This window comes from Gracilinanus agilis, chromosome 3 (genome assembly GCF_016433145.1).
Source record: "Gracilinanus agilis isolate LMUSP501 chromosome 3, AgileGrace, whole genome shotgun sequence".
NCBI lineage: Eukaryota > Metazoa > Chordata > Mammalia > Didelphimorphia > Didelphidae > Gracilinanus > Gracilinanus agilis.
Window position 1 is genome coordinate 467,533,041 of NC_058132.1, and position 16,450 is coordinate 467,549,490.

At 36.0% G+C, this 16,450-nt stretch overlaps 1 protein-coding gene across 1 annotated transcript in view; it reads left to right on the plus strand.

The window, feature by feature from the left end:
* Positions 1-16,450, plus strand: part of PNPLA4 (patatin like phospholipase domain containing 4) — a 61,226-nt gene that overhangs the window by 10,455 nt on the left and 34,321 nt on the right. The window contains exon 5 of the mRNA XM_044670387.1: positions 14,444-14,509. Within this exon, the coding sequence (XP_044526322.1) occupies positions 14,444-14,509 (66 nt within the window). The remainder of the gene's footprint in view (positions 1-14,443; positions 14,510-16,450) is intronic.

Below are 16,450 nucleotides of genomic sequence, written 5' to 3' on the forward strand. Positions count from 1 at the left end.
GATCTGCAGGTCTATAGGCCTACCCACCCTTCACCATCCTCTCCCTCCAGGAATTCCCTTCTTAAGACTGAGACCAAGAGCGGCTGAGCCCCTGGGCTTTTATAGAGGTGGTCCCAACTTTGCCCTTGGCTCATGCCATCTGGGTAAATTCCAAGTTCTAAAACCAAAGATCTGTCACTCAAGCTGTTCTGCATCTTTTCCCAGAAGTTATCTGTAACAAAACAAACATTTGTAATCTTATTTATACTATTAATTTCTCTACTAAATTGTTTCCTTGATTATATGAAGGTAAGTTTAAATTCACTCCAGGCCCAGAGTATTAGAGCTTTTGAATACAGAATCCAATACAGTTTGTCAACAAATTAATGAGCAATAGACATATAAATGTATATATATGTCTGTCTTTATAACTGTGGAAACTAACTGTGCTATTGGTTTGATATTAACCATCAATTAAAGCTAAATCATAGAACTGAAAGGAGCCTTAGGAATCATCTCATCCAACTAGCCTGTTTTCTTCATCTCTAAAATGCTGTTGAACTCTTAAAATCTTTTTTTTTTTAAAAACCCTTACCTTCCATCTTGGAGTCAATACTATTTATTGGCTCCAAGGCAGAAGAGTGGTAAGGGTAGGCGATGGGGGTCGTGACTTGCCCAGGGTTACACAGCTGGGAAGTGTCTGAGGCCAGATTTGAACCTAGGACCTCCCGTCTCTATGCCTGGGTCTCAATCCACCGAGCTACCCAGCTGCCCCTGAACTCTTAAGATCTTTAAGGATTTTCTGAACTATTGTGATTGACCCCCACATATACAGCTTATTAAATACAAAATTGGGACAAAATCCTGGTCTCTTGATTACAAATCCAGAGTTCTTTTCTACTATATTAATGTTTCAAGGGAATGGTATTTACCTATGTGTTTTATCATTATTGGTCATTTATTTTGGTTATATCATCATCACAATTACCATAACTGATATTTATATAGTGTTCTAATGTTTCAGAAGCTTTGTTTACATGAATCATTTTACTTTATCTGTACAAGAACCCTGCAATAAAAGTACAATGAGTATAATATCCTTTTTACTGATAATGAAACTGGAATTGAAATATGCTGGGTGTTAAAGGCAGAATTCGATTCAAAGATTACTCTGACTCCAAATCCAACACTATTCTTGTACTATGTTATCTTTGTTACATGTCATTTTCTTAATATTCCTGATGTCTAGTCAAGTCCATCCTACTGCCTGCATGCTTACCCCACCAATTGTTAAACTATTAACTCCCTCAATTTCCTCTTTTCTTTTGCTTTTTGGAATCTTCATTCCCCTTTGTTCCGAATCACTTGCTCTTCTAGACCACGTCCTACAGGGTCATGTTAACTGACATTTGGCTTTCTACTGAGAACTCCACAACTCTCCCATGCTGTGTACTCCACAGGATTTGAAGGTAGAGTTAGAGTTCTCCCTACTCACCCTGCTGTGTCCTTGCTCTGACTCTCATCATTAGTAAGCAGTCTTTCCTTCTTATAATTTGTGCCATCCTAGTATATGACCTGACCACTGGAATTAATAGTAAAGTCCCCAAAAAAGATTTAGAGCCCAAGGGACCTCAGAGGTATAAATTATAGCACTCTTGATTTACAGATGAGAAAAAACTTAGATTAAATGGAAACAAAGGGATCTGTCTGCCCATGGTTACCCATAGGAAATGGCAGAAGTTGGGACTAAAATCTGGGTGGGCAGTGTATGGTTTGAATCTAGTTACTGTATCATACTGTTTGCTATCCTGACATCCAGCATCTTGAGAGACTTACAGTTCACTGAACTCCTCAAATTCTGTAAACTCCATTTTGCTTTAATCACCAACTAGAGCAATCATATCTTTGACCTTACCATCACTCAAAACTGATTTACCTACCAGATCCTGAACTCTGAAATTTTTGTCCCTGATCATAGCTCTTAGCCCTTCAATTCCCTGTTTCACTTATCCTCCTTTATCATCCTTCCCTGTTCTTCCAAACTATCCTTAATGCCATTCCTGACCAACTTTTTTACTCCAAGTAGGACCTCTCATTTACTTCACTTCTTTCTTCCTTAAGGGTTATGTGCTGCTTTAGGATGTCATAAAATCATTCTCATTTGACTCACTGCAGATTCATTTATTTGGACTTTCACTACTGTACAGTAGTCATTTTTTCTAATCTATTGACTCTCTCCATTCTAGACATTCTGAAACTGCTAGAGGACGTAGAGATAACAGTTGTTTATTCTTGGCACTAGGGGGCAAGTAGAAGTAACAAAAAAGATAAATTTAGAGTTATAAGAAAAAAACAACTTAACTAACAATTTGGGATGGCTAGAAGTGGAATGTGCTGTCTTGGCAGGCAACTGGTTTATTGGTGATTCTTAGATATACACTGGGGAACCACTTTTCAGGTAGTTGTAGAGGGGGTTCTTTTTGAGGCATCAGTTGGTCTATGTAGCCACTGATATTTCTTTATGTTCTGAATTTCTGTAATTCAGATTCTTTACAACAGCTGTTTAAAATCCTGTCTTCTCCCAAAAGGCACCTAAATTCATAAACCTACCTTTACACCTAGTAGATAACTTCTCTTTCTACTTTGCTGCAATTGAGCCATTTGATATGAATATGCTTAATTTTATTACTCTAAATTTCTCAATGACCTTTACCATTACTTCCTGCCTTGAAATCTCAGAGGAAGAGATTGACCTCCTTCTTAGGAAAACATATCCCTCCACTATAATCTCAGTCCCTTCTTCTCATATCCCCATAATCTCATGCTTCCCCATGTGGTCTTTAATTTTTCCCCTTTCTAATTTGATAACATGGTGAGATTTCCCTAAGCCAAAAATTTTCCCTTGACTCAGTTGCCTTTTGAAACCATTTTCTCTCTCTCTCTTTCTCTCTCTCTCTCCCCTTCTCCTGTTCTCTCCCTTTCCCCTCCCTCCTCTTTTCACAGCCATATAAAGTGTAGTCTTTGTTTATAGCCTCTACTTCCTCAATAATCCTTCCTTAATCCCTTTAAATTTGGCTTCTACCTACCCTATTTTGCTCCAGTCACAAATGAAACCTTTATTATTAAGTTCACTTACCTTTTTCTAACCTTTTCCTCCTTGATTTTTCTACATTTACCACTGTTTACCACTCCCATTCTCCATTTCACCTACTTCTCTGACCATCTGTCTTTATATCTTCCTCATCTTCCTTCTTTCCCTTAATTAGCAATGCTTCCCAAGATTCTGTTCTTTTTTCTCTATTCTTTATTCTCTATTCTTCTGCCCTCCCATTGAGAGTTCATTCATTCCTGTAGCTTCAGTTATCCCTATATAGGAGAATCCCAAATTTATTTTTTTCTCTTAATAATAAGCATCCCTTTATTGACAAAACTGATAACATAAGCAGCAATAACCAAAAAAAGTGTTTACTTGAGATTGAAGTTGGAAGCATCTACACCACAAAAAGTAAAATAAAATGGTGTACAACGCCAGTATTGAAATGCTAGAGTTTTAGAACCTTATAATCTTTTGAAATTTTACTAAGCAAAATAAGATAGATGATTATAGGTTTATCTTTAGGTGTAAAATTCTAATTATCCAAGGAGTTTTTATTATAAAACTAAACTCTGAAGATGGCTACAGAGTTGAGGTTTTTATTTCTTTCTTTAAAGTCTAAAAAGAATGTGCAAAGACAATGTTCTTTGAACTTAGAACTCTTAATTTTTCATATACTTGATCCCATATTTCTAGTATTATGATAGATATCACCTTGTGGATATTCTGCTGGAAGCTTAGTCTCAAAATGTTTAAAAGTCAACTCACCCTTGAAACTTGTCTCTCTTTTTCCTTTTTCTAGTTTTATCAACAATACCATGTTTTAGTTTTATATTCTTGGAATCAGTCATTTTTGATACTTCCTTACCTTTCCTTTTACCCCTACATCCAGTTACAGAAAGATCTAGCTTTACATAGATTTGCATTCCACAAATTCAACTTTATATAAAAGGACTTATTGAGCTTCTAACTGCAAAGATTTTAGGAGAAGAAAGGGAAACTTTAGAATCTGACATTGAACCAAGATGATTCATAGCAAAACATTTGTCAGGAGGATTTCTTAATTTGAATGAAATGTTTTCTTGTACTGAAAAGATGGATCCAAACAAGATTTTTAAAAGTTCAGACTAGCTGAGGATAATATTACTTGTTATCATTAAATTTACATAGAAAAGAAAGGAGCCACTGTCCAAATATCCTTTAATAGCTTCATTAAAAAAAAAAAAAAGTTTTGTTACCAACCACCAATGATAAAGGCTACATACACACAGTGGTTGGGGAAGGAATGACGTCCTGCTCCCTTATCTCATCTTTACTCCATTGTGTATACTTTATCATCAGCTTTACCTTTTATTTCATAGTTCTGTTTATTATCATGATAGAGTAATATGTTTCCATTTTAGTATATTTGATTACTTGTGTAAAGGTATTTTCTATGTGCTTTTTTTATGTAGGCTAAGCGAAGTGAGTAAGTAGGGGCAATTTTGCAATATCTAAAAATTGCTTTATGTAGAGCTCTGCAAAATGGGCCACTTAACATTAAGTAAGAATTGTCTGTAATTATCAAGTTCTACTTAGCATTACGTCTTACTTCTATCTCTTCCTTTACACTCTTTCACATACCTTAATTTGGGCCCTCATCTCTTTTCACCCAAACTATCAGATGGAGCTGTTTCCTCTGTTTCAGTGATGGTGAACCTATGGCATGAGTGCCAGAAAAGCAATGCAGAGCCCTCTCCCTGGGCACACCTGCAGTCACCCCCCAGAGTTCATTATTAGAAAGCCAGAGACATGGGGGTGGAGCTATTCTCTCCATACAATCCTGAGGACATTACTCATTTCCCCCACCCCTCTGCCTGTCAGCCAACAGGAGTGCTTCCTCCTTCCCCTATCTGGGGTAAAAGAAGGTAGATGGAGGCTCACGTACTGCATCAGGAGGTGGGACAGACAGTAGTCTGTTGAGTCTGTGGTGAAGGTGATTCCAGTGGATGGGGTTGGAGAGGAGCATAGCTCATAGGTGGCATATAGCTGAATGGGACCATTCCAGCCACTCTCTTCCCCCTCTCCACACACTCTTCTCATTACCCACCCTTTTGTCTAGCAGCCCAATGGGAGCGTTACTCCCTCCTCTGTCTAGGGTCGGGGGATGGGCCAGGGGGCAAGGTGGGGGCATCCAGATGCAGCACTCCGTCTTGGGGGAGCAGGCACGACACTCAGACTGGGGGTTGGGGTGGTGGCAGGGCTCAGTACTCCATCTCTAAAAAGTTCACCATCACTGCTCTATATGACAATTTGCTAACTAAACTTCTTGCCACCAGTTTATTTCCTCTCTAATTCTTCACAACATTGCCCAAGTGATGTTCCTAAAGTGTTGCTCTGAGTGTGCCACCTCAATACTAAAAACAATCAGTGGCTCCTCAACACCTATTGAATCAAATATAAATGTTTGATCTTTGCATCCAAGGCTCTATATAGTCTGGTTCTAATATACACTTTTGAACATTTCAGTTCACCTATTCTATTTCTGCCAAACTGGACTACTCTCTGCTTTCCTTCTTGTGTCTCATCTTTTATCATCTTTTTTTTTTTTATCCTCTCTGCCTAAAATATGGTTCTTTTTCTGTGACATCTCCTTTTTGAAATCTTTACTTTGAGATCTATTTCAAATATTGTCTTTCTATGAAGCCTACTTCGACTCCTTCAGTTTAACATGATATCTCCTTGAACTTTTCATACTCTCTCCTATCATAATTACTTTGCACATATCTTTTTCATTTTCTCCCTAATTCCTATTAGATTAATATCTGAAAGTAAGGTTTTTGTTGGATCTATCTTTTATTCAGCCTTTCCCATAGACTGGTGCTTAATAAATATTTGTGAGATTCTAAAGTGAAAATTTATATCCTTTCATTTGTGATTTCATTCTCATGATATTTTTTACCATTTAATCATTTATGATTTAGGTTCAGTTCATTCTTCTTTACTTGCATGGAGTCTACACAAACCCTTCTGTATTTTGGCATTCTCTTTAATTTTAAATATTCTGGGGCAGCTGGGTAGCGCAGTGGATTGAGAGCCAGGCCTAGAGACGGGAGGTCCTAGGTTCAAATCCAGCCTCAGACACTTCCCAGCTGTGTGACCCTGGGCAAGTCACTTGACCCCCATTGCCTACCCTTACCACTCTTCCACCTATAAGTCAATACACAGAAGTTAAGGGTTTAAAATAAAAAAAATAATAATAATTTTAAGTATTCCTCGTCCCTTCCCCCCATCCTTTCCCAGCATTCACTTTGTTTTTTACTAAACACCCTGAATTACAGGACTGCTTAAAAATGTGAGGTAAAAGGCATATGGTTTTTGCGGAACTACTCTTTGTCCAAGTTCATTTTTTTTAGACTTTAGAGGTTAAGCAAAATAGGTTAGACCCTTGCCAGGATTAGATGAAAAACACCAGAAGGCACCCAACTTTATAATATCCTTCCCCCTACAATTTCATAACTCTGAGATTCATTAAAGTTAACCACATCTTGATTTTGGAAGCAAGCAGTCTTGTAATATTAGGTTTAAGAGATGACATAGTTTTGAATCAGATATATCAATTAAATAAATACTACTACTCAATACAAAGGAGAAACCTTTGGGGATAAGAAAAGTGGTCCTGTGCTAGAGCACATTGGAAGACTCCTCTCAGCTAATCTCTTTCCCTTTGAGTTCTCTGAGCAATTTTTTTTTTAAACTATTTTGAATTCTTGCAAATTCTTCTACTCAGCCCCATGAAAGCTGAGGAACTTCTCTTTATGCTGGGAGTTAATTGTATTCAGCTTTAAATCCCAACATGCTTCTGGGCTGTTGACCATCAATATGTTCTTAGGAAATTCTGACAAATAATAATTTGGTATTTAGATTTAACATTAGCTTTATGCAAAATATAACTAGATAAGGTAAATTTTTAAAAATCCTTGAATGCATTCTAAAGCGAAATAGAAATGATTTTTGGTTATTTTGATACTATTTTCATGCATTAGATGGCATTAGATTATTCAGATAATGAAGATTCATTCACATTTTTAAAAAAATCCTTACCTTCCATCTTCAAATCAGTATTATGTATTGATTCCAAGGCAGAAGAGTGGTAAGAGCTAGGCAATGAGAGTTAAGTGACTTACATAGTCACACAGCTAGGAAAGATTTGAGGCCAAATTTAAATCCAGTACCTATCACTAGGCTTGGTTTTCGATACACTGAGCCACCTACCAGGTAGCTCTAAAATTCTATGAGTCTGTGAATATATAACAGATACATAATTATACTTGATCATGAGGGAACATTCTGAGTATAAACAGGAAACTTCTTTTTGGATTACAAGATCTATAGAAAAGCCTCAAAAAATTAATTTGTTTTTAGAAATGAAGTTTAACATTTACAACCCCTACTGTTATTTTTTAGAGTTATCCACCACTCCACAACAAAGATCTGCAACAAGGATCTAGTGGCATTTAGTTTTTCTACACAGGGACTCCTTTTTCATATGGAAACAAATCTTGTCTTCAGAATGGAATTTACTGAAGGACATGGAGACTCTTAGGGTCTTCAGAAATCTACACCAGGTTCAAAGGACCCTGATTGTATTGTGTGGGGGACTTTTTGCTCTTAAATTTCCAGGAGACAGTGTCAATTGAGACAGGGACCAATCCATTTTCAGAGTACTGCCTTTGAAGGAAAACTAATCCCTATTATGGCAAACAGGGGAAGTCTGGCCCTACTATAGACCTGGAAAGACTATTAAAACTTCACATAGAGGGCATCTGGGTAGCTCAGTGGATTGAGAGCCAGGCCTAGAGACTGGAGATCCTAGGTTCAAATCTGGCCTCAGATACTAACCAGCTGTGTGGCCTTGGGCAAGTCACTTAACCCCTATTGCCTAGCCCTTAGTGCTCTTCGGCCTTGGAACCAATATACAGTATTGATTCCAAGATGAAAGGTAAGGGTTTAAAAAAAAACAAAAACAAAAAAACAAAAAAACTTCACATAGTTTAATGTTATGAATCAGAAGAATTCAAGCAACTCTAGATGTATAAACTGTTAACAATTAAGAGAGCCTCTGCCAAAACTGTAATAATAAATGAGAGCCAGTAAGCCAATGTTATATAAGGAGAGAGAAAGTCTATGAAGTGAGACTTTCTTGTAGCTCTCCCCTCCCACCGAATATACACTTGGAGACTTTGAGGGGGTGTCACCCTGAAACTGGGTGACCTGGTTGGTTGTTCCACCCCACAGGAGTTGGGGGCAAGGCTTCCCTATAAGATGAGGTATGGGGTACCCCAATCTGATTCTGAATGAGGGCAGGGTTCACACAAATCTCCCCCAAGGTCAGTCAACTTCACAGCGGGTGGTCTGGCTCCAAGATGGAGGCAGCTAGACCAAGCTGTGGTGGTTCCCTTTATCTTGCTGTCTCTCAGGCATTCTGGAGTGCTATCTGACTAATGAATTGCTTTTATTAATCACAATTCAAGGAATGGGGAAAGGGGTGAAGGGCAGAGGGATTTTGGGGTGCCCTCTTCTCTATTTCTATGGGGTCCATCGCTTGAGTGAGAACCTTTGGGGTTCCCACTCCCAAGCTTCTTCCCCTGACCCTTCTCCTTCTTCTATTTCTATTTCTATCCTTTTCTATAATTGTAAATTTTGACTGAAAGGGGATCTCAGCAAGGTTGGGTAATAGGGAAAGGAGACTAAGAGATTGCTCCCAAAATGGAGTCCAAACACTTAGCTGACCTGATTATTGAAGTCTTGCTGGGTGAGATGCAATGGGATCTTTGACTAGGGAATCAAGGTTTCAGTGTCCAAAGGAAGATCCTCAGGAAGCCCTCAGGACTGGATCCAAGCTGGGACGTCCTCCACTGGAACCCTTTTCCTCCTCCTCCTTTTTCTGGAGCCTTTCCCAGAATTCTCTCTGGTCTGTCAGCAACTGTCACCAACTGCCTTCTTCTCGCTCCTTTCGTTCCATCCCCCTTGCACAAATTCTGTCCTTACAAACATAAAACTTTCTTGTACTTGTTCCTTTGTCAAGTAGGACTACCTTTATGATCCTTACCTTCCTTCACAATTTAGTTCAGGGACAACCTCTTCCACGTTTAGCTTCCCTTAATCTCTCCAGCTGAAAGTATTCCCCTGCCACTTCAAATATTCCAGCAGTACTTTGGCTTCATCTCTTCTTTGCTACCAACATTTCATCTTATTTACCTGACAGATCCCTTCCTATAGAACAGGGGCTGGCAACATATGGCTCTTGAGCCATATCTGGCTCCACCTCCCAACCAGCCAGTCTGGGCAGAGCCCCAGGATGTGCCCCAGGGGGCCCTTCAGCCCCTGCCCCATATTCCAGTGCCTTCCACCTCCATCCTCCTCCTTCCACAGACATTTCAGAACACCTAAAGATGTTCTACTAGCCAGGGAAAACATGTATGTGTAGTTTGATGCTGATTGATTCTTTAGCATTTTTCTGTTAAATAGTAAATTGAGTGAGAGGTAGCGGTTTCCTCCATTTATGCATGGTCCTGTCTACTTTTCAAGTGTGTAGTTCAAATAAATTTTATGCATATAGATATGGGTGACCACTTTTTGTATCTACAAACATGAATGAAAAGAGCTAGCTAATAAATCTCACCTAAAATCTTTTGGTTTGTTCTTGCAAGCTGGTATTTTCAGACTTTGTTACTGTAAAAAGAGTTAATCTATATCTAATAACAGCATGTGAGGCCATTTAAGTGATCTACTGAATTCCATTGCCCATACTGCTGTTAAAGCAAGATCTTCTAATATTTAGCCTTTTGAAAGTGAAATAAGTCTTGGTATAGTATTGATCATTATCTTGGGAAGAATTGAAGATTGAATTGAAACAAACTATCATTGAGTTGCAGCTGCACCAGCAAATTTGAGATAAGCAGCTAGTCTCATTAAGCTCCACAGTAAACTTAAAAAGTGAATGAACCTGGGGGCAGCTGGGTAGCTCAGTGGAGTGAGAGTCAGGCCTAGAGACAGGAGGTCCTAGGTTCAAAACCCGGCCTCAGCCACTTCCCAGCTGTGTGACCCTGGGCAAGTCACTTGACCCCCATTGCGCACCCTTACCAATCTTCCACCTATGAGACAATACACCGAAGTACAAGGGTTTAAAAAAAAAAAAGTGAATGAACCCTTGGGGGCAGCTGGGTAGCTCAGTGGATTGAGAACTAGGCCTAGAGATGGAAGGTCTTAGGTTCAAATCTGGCCTCAGACACTTCCCAGCTGTGTGACCCTGGGCAAGTCACTTGACCCCCATTGCCTACCCTTACCACTCTTCTGCCTTGGAGTCAATACACAGACAGAAGGAAGGGGTTTTAAAAAAAGAGTAAATGAACCCTAAAGCCAAAGTTTTAAAAATATATTTTCTCTTTATTAACTCAAAAATTAAGAGAATAGAGAGTAACACTCATTTGTTTAATTTATTAAGAGAGCAGTAGTTTTAAATTTTAGAGAGACTTGAGTTTTGTCATGTAGTATAACATTATGTCTCTGATGAATATCTATTTGCAAAATAAAATTTATTGAGTTAATATGTTCAATATAATAGTCCTGGTATACCATGAATTCATACTGTGGTTGCCTTACTGAGTACCTTTGTTCTTCTGTCAAAGTTTTCCTTTTTGAGTATCAGTTTGTTTGCTTTTATATATAAAAGGTGGAGTTCAGATTAGATGTCCTCTTAACGTTCCTTCTGTCTCTAAATTTAGGATACTAAAAACAACTATCCCTTTTCTGCCATTAGGAAACTTTCATTTCTAATTAGGGAGACAAGTTTCTTTGGGGCAGATGAATATTTTAGGCACTTTAAAATATGTGGCTAGATTCAATTCATTATGGCCTTATAATTTCCTAAAGCTATTATTTTTCATTTACAAAAATTCCTCTTAGATGCAGTTTTATTTTGGTATGCTGATTATAGTTGAGAAAAGCAGCTTAGTTCCTGATTCTCTTTTAAAGCTAATTTTCCTTTTAAACTTACTTTGATGAGCAGATCATTAGTACATATGAAAAGATAGTAAGCTGTGACAAAACAAATACTTTGTTTGATTTGAGAAGTGACAAGTATTTTTCAGTTCATTGTACTTTTCATATCACTTATGTGAATCTTAGTCTTAATATAGCAAAAAAGTAATTGGATAGCATTTTTCATCTGAATGCTTCAAAGCAGTTTTCAAGCATTAACTCATGAACTTCACGATAAAATATGACATGGAAAAATGTAATTCAGGCTTTTAGGAATGAAGGTTTTCTTTCTTTCAAAGTATAACTTTCTTATTAGTATACTGAGATAAAACATTTGTGTAGGATCTTTAGTTTTTAAATGTCTAAGTGATATAATTTTAATCTAATCTCTTCTACCCACACATTTCGTCAACCACTGCTAAAGTATAATACAGCAATTACCTGTTAACTGTGTGACAAATATTTTTCAGCCAATCTGAAATAAAACAAAGAAGGAAAGCTCCAGGCCAGTAACAGAATTATTGAGAGAGACCAGTGTCTCTCAGCAAAGCTGGGTCATTAGATTTTCCTCATAATCAAATATAATTGAATGAGAATTTTTTTTCCCTTTCTTAATATCCTAAAATTACATCATTCAAGATCACAACCCAAAAGTCAACCACCAGGGTGGAAAACAAGAGATCTCTATTAGACGTCTTTCTGCTCAGGATATCTCTGTGCCAAATATGATCAAGCCTTCTGCTTAGTGACAATGAGTGGGATTTATATTTCTCTACCAATGATTGGGTGCTAGTTTGAAGAGGTGTCTCGGCTTCTTATTGAGTCTTGGCTAATTAAGACAATCTTCAGTATAATATACTAGCAATGCCCCTTTGTCAAGGGGTCAGTACATTTCCAAGACCACTCATCATCGGAACATGCCTTATATGTTTTTTTTAAGCTTTTTAATTACTTGATGAGTCACACCCTATTGCAGTTGCTAGCTTATAAAAAAAGGAGGAAGTAGCTAGATTTACTGCATAGATTAGACTTTTCCCTTATAAAATATAATTTCTGATTTCTATTAATCTTACAATAATTCTGTTAATGACTGATTAAACACTCCCAGATTAGTCACTTATTGTGGCTAAATACTGATTAATTGTGATAAATGAGGTCTTAGTAAAAAAGAATCAGGGGATCAGGGATTCTCATTCTCTTTAATTGGACACAAAAGTATGCTTGATGTCAGTATTTTTTTAAAGGAGTAGCCAATTTATAACAGTTAAGGGAAATGCAATTAATTAATAATTATAGTTGTTGCCTTAACTAGTATAGGTGTAGTTCAGATTGGTTCTACCTGACTACCGCTGAATTGTTTTATAATTTTTACATACCTTCTAATAAATGCTTTGTTTATTTTTAAAATAAGTACAACTAATGTAATGTCATACATATACTTTAAAATTAATGTTGATACTTTTGGATGCAAAACCGTATGGACTTTAATGCATTTGCTTCATTTTATGTAAGATTTACTCATCTCACATAAGATTGCTATAACATCTGGCACTACTCTTGCAGTACCGCAAAAAATGTTAATGCTGTCATCCTAGAAATGTTGCTTCAAATTAAAGTGTTTTCATTATCACAGTGAACATGTAATATAGATTAGAATCTAATTATCCAAAATTATATATAAAAAATCTATTCTGACAGCCTTCATCTTATAAACATCTTCTTTATAAATACCAGCCCATATGATTGGCTGTCCTCCATACTCCTGGTCATTTAAAAAAAAATAGTGAAGGGACTTACAAGTGGTGGAGCTCTAACCTTCTGAAGCACTTAGGCTCAAATAGAGCAGATATCCCCATTGCCATGAGAGTAGCCTTCACCATTGAAGCTCTTGACTCCCTCTGACTTTCTAATTCCCTTGTAAAGGAACCTCTACAGGAATCTTTCTCTGTCCCTATTCATAAATTGGCAGCCCTTTATAGTACCACTAGGAGGGAGCTATCAGTGGAAGTCAAAGGAGTCTTGCTTCTATTTTTGGAGAGTAGGCACAGGGATACTTGCTCTATTTTTATCAGATATTCATTGAACACTAACTGTGTGCAAGGTATTGAAATAAAAAAAGTGTAATCATACAGGATTATGTTGGAGGAAAGTGCTTTTATAAAACAGCAACATATATAAATGGGAACTATTAATATAATCTAGTTATATGATTAATATTCTATACTGTATAGGCAGAAACATAATCAGGAAAAACTGAATTCAAATTCAAACGCATACTGAAAATATAACTCTTAGTAAGTTACTTAACTCTTGAATATTGCTCTAAGACAATGAATTACAAAGCAGTTCCTGATTTGCATGAGTGGAAGGAGTTTCCTCAACTAGGGTTCCATATATTAGTGAAGTCATAGGTTTTACTGCATTTGCCAGACCCTTGCCCATCTGTTTTAGAGTCCTTACTTTGACAGAAAGTAAGGGTTTAAAAAAAAAGAAATCAAGTTTCTGGGTCAAAAAATCCAATAATAATATAGTTTCGAAGAAGATATGTACATAAAATGATAAATAAGAATACAAGGTAGCAAATAGGTGCCAAATTGGTAGTTTACAAGTAGGAATTTGGAATATACTCCTCCATAGAAATGATGTTATAAATATTACTTAGATTCAGAGTTTGTTTATTATATTTTGTATTAAATAAATTCTAATAGGATGTCCTAAGAACTAAAACAATGAGGATGCTATGCTTTTGAAAATACACAGTATGTTAAACATATAAATTTGCTAGAAAAATTCCTTATCTACATTTTACCTCCCAAACTAAAATTCTTTTCAACTATCTAGATGAAAGTCAAGATTCATTTTATATATCTAGCATCCACTTTCTAATGTAATCTGACCAAGTTACAAGAAACTGTTCCCCTAGCAACATCCTGATATCATAGATTAGAGTGTCTCAGACTATTGTAGAAATCAAATTTGGTATTTTTTTTCCTTTTGCAAAAGTTAATTGTATGTTTTAAAACGAATGTACTGTACATGGTAAATGCAGTAGATAATTTGTTTTCCATCTGTATGCCTTCATGATTTAAAAATATTATTTTTGCACAAATTTTACTTAAACAGATTTGGTTGATTTAAAGAGAATTGATTTGTATATACCTCGAGTATTTTTAAGTTTTCAAAAAGCATCACACTTATTTTAACTACATACATTTTTCAAAATATAGCATTTTTCTACATAGCCCTTTTCAAATAAAAGCAACACACTCATTGATTAATATAAACTTTATAGGATAGGAAAATAATAATTGTCTTTATTCACAATGCTTTTTTTTTTTTTAAATCTAGGTTCTTTTGGCTAGCAGTTTTGTACCAGTTTATGCAGGCCTGAAAGCAGTGGAATATAAAGGAGAGGTAATGTTTTTATATATTCAAAAACATTTCTTACATTTTCAAAGTTTTTCCTAAAACACCCAATTTTAGAAGTGTCCTGAAGAAATATAAAAAAAATTAATAAATAAAACGGTTTTGCCTTCTTTTAAGAAAAGAAAGTTCAAAGCTTAGGACAGTCATCTTGTACATTTTTTGTAAAGTTTTAAAAAATATGTTATCTTCAAGTAATTTATATTTGGAATCAGTGATTTCCTGAAATAGATGTGTTTTTAAATAGGTAACATATTTGCCTAAAAGCAGTTTTCAAAATTAGGATAGGTCATATCTCTAGGTATTGCTTTGTTTTCAATTTTTCTGGTTGCACTTTATAAGCATGTTAGTGCATCATATGTACTGAAGATTAACTCAGTTGATTCTCAAAAAGGTAGTATCTTGAGTTTAATCATTAAAAAAAAGTCATTTTGCTTTTTCTGTGTTCTATAGGAATAGTTTGTACTTTGGATTTTTTCTGCTCTAACTCTTCCCGACTATTTATAAAGTGGGTATAGTTGGTCATAAGAAGTTAGGGCAATAAATTGCGAATTGGTTCATTCAAATTTATTATTAATACTGGAGAAAAACCATTCATCACATGTAATATTAATGACAATATAATCTTTATAAAGGAGATACAGAGTGCATTTTGTGTTATTAGGAAAATGGTATTTCTGAAAAAAGTTACATATAATATATATAATATATAATCAGACTTAGCATATAGTTGGTCTCTTGTGGTGTCTTTGGTTAACATGAATTAAACAATCAGTGAGGTAGAAAATAAATTTTTAAGAAATAGTGTTTAATCTGTATATTATTCTTCACAGTTGAAAGTTCTGCTGTTGGTAGTGGCATAGAAGTCAAACTAATTGCTCACTAATTACATTGGTAATAAATGAAATTTTCCTAGTTTGTCTCATTTCTACTATCTTATCTCCTTTTCTATTTCTTCTATATAGATAGTATTAAGCAAAGAAAGGTTCAAAATAGAGAAATGTTTAGGAGAGAGTAGTAGGAATGATGTAAAAATTGAGAAAAGGTAACAATAAATCATAAAAACAGGTAGATGAAATTAATAAGTTCATTGGAGAGCAATAGGAGATCATGTGCATACAATTCCACTTGGGGATGAAAAAGGACTTCATAAAACTCTACTAGATCATATGTGGTACTAATTTCAAAGTATATTAAATATTATCTGGTACTGTTGCTAATTTTTTATAAGTTGTTTCTCATCCCCAAGAAAGTTACTTCTTGAGAAACCATTGCCAAAATTCCATTACTTTCAGAAATTGTTGGTATGTGATAGTCCACATTGGTGAAGGGCACTGCTTATTTTTCTTGTCTTCATGTCCCTGCATTTTTCCAACGGTGATCCCAGTTAATTATTGAGATATAATCCAATTTACTACAAGTCATAATGTTAAACCATGTTATGTCCCAAGTACAAATTTCTGACCAAATATCCCATTTTTACAAACTGCCCAGAGTGAATGGCCAGCATACAGGAAAAAAATTTTATTTCCTAACTTCCCCAAGCTGTATCAGAAATGACTAAGATTCTGTATCATATCCAAATAGTTCACTAACACTACTCTGCTATAATTCTTTTCTCTCTATCTGACTCTTTATTCTTTGTTTCCTTTTTTGGGGGGTGGGGGGATAATTCATTTGTACTTATCTTCACACCTGAGTATCTGAGAGGACTCTGTTCTGGCCCTCTCCTCTTTTCTCTTTCTATAGTTTCTGTTGGTGATTTCAGCAATTCTTATGGATATAAAAATTGTATCTATGAAGATAACTCCTAGATTGAAAGGTCCAGACCCTAATGTATCTCCTGAACTCCAATCCTGCATACTTATCTAGTACTGGTCAACTCCTCCTGGATATCCTGTAGGTACTTTAAACTTAACATATCAATGATGA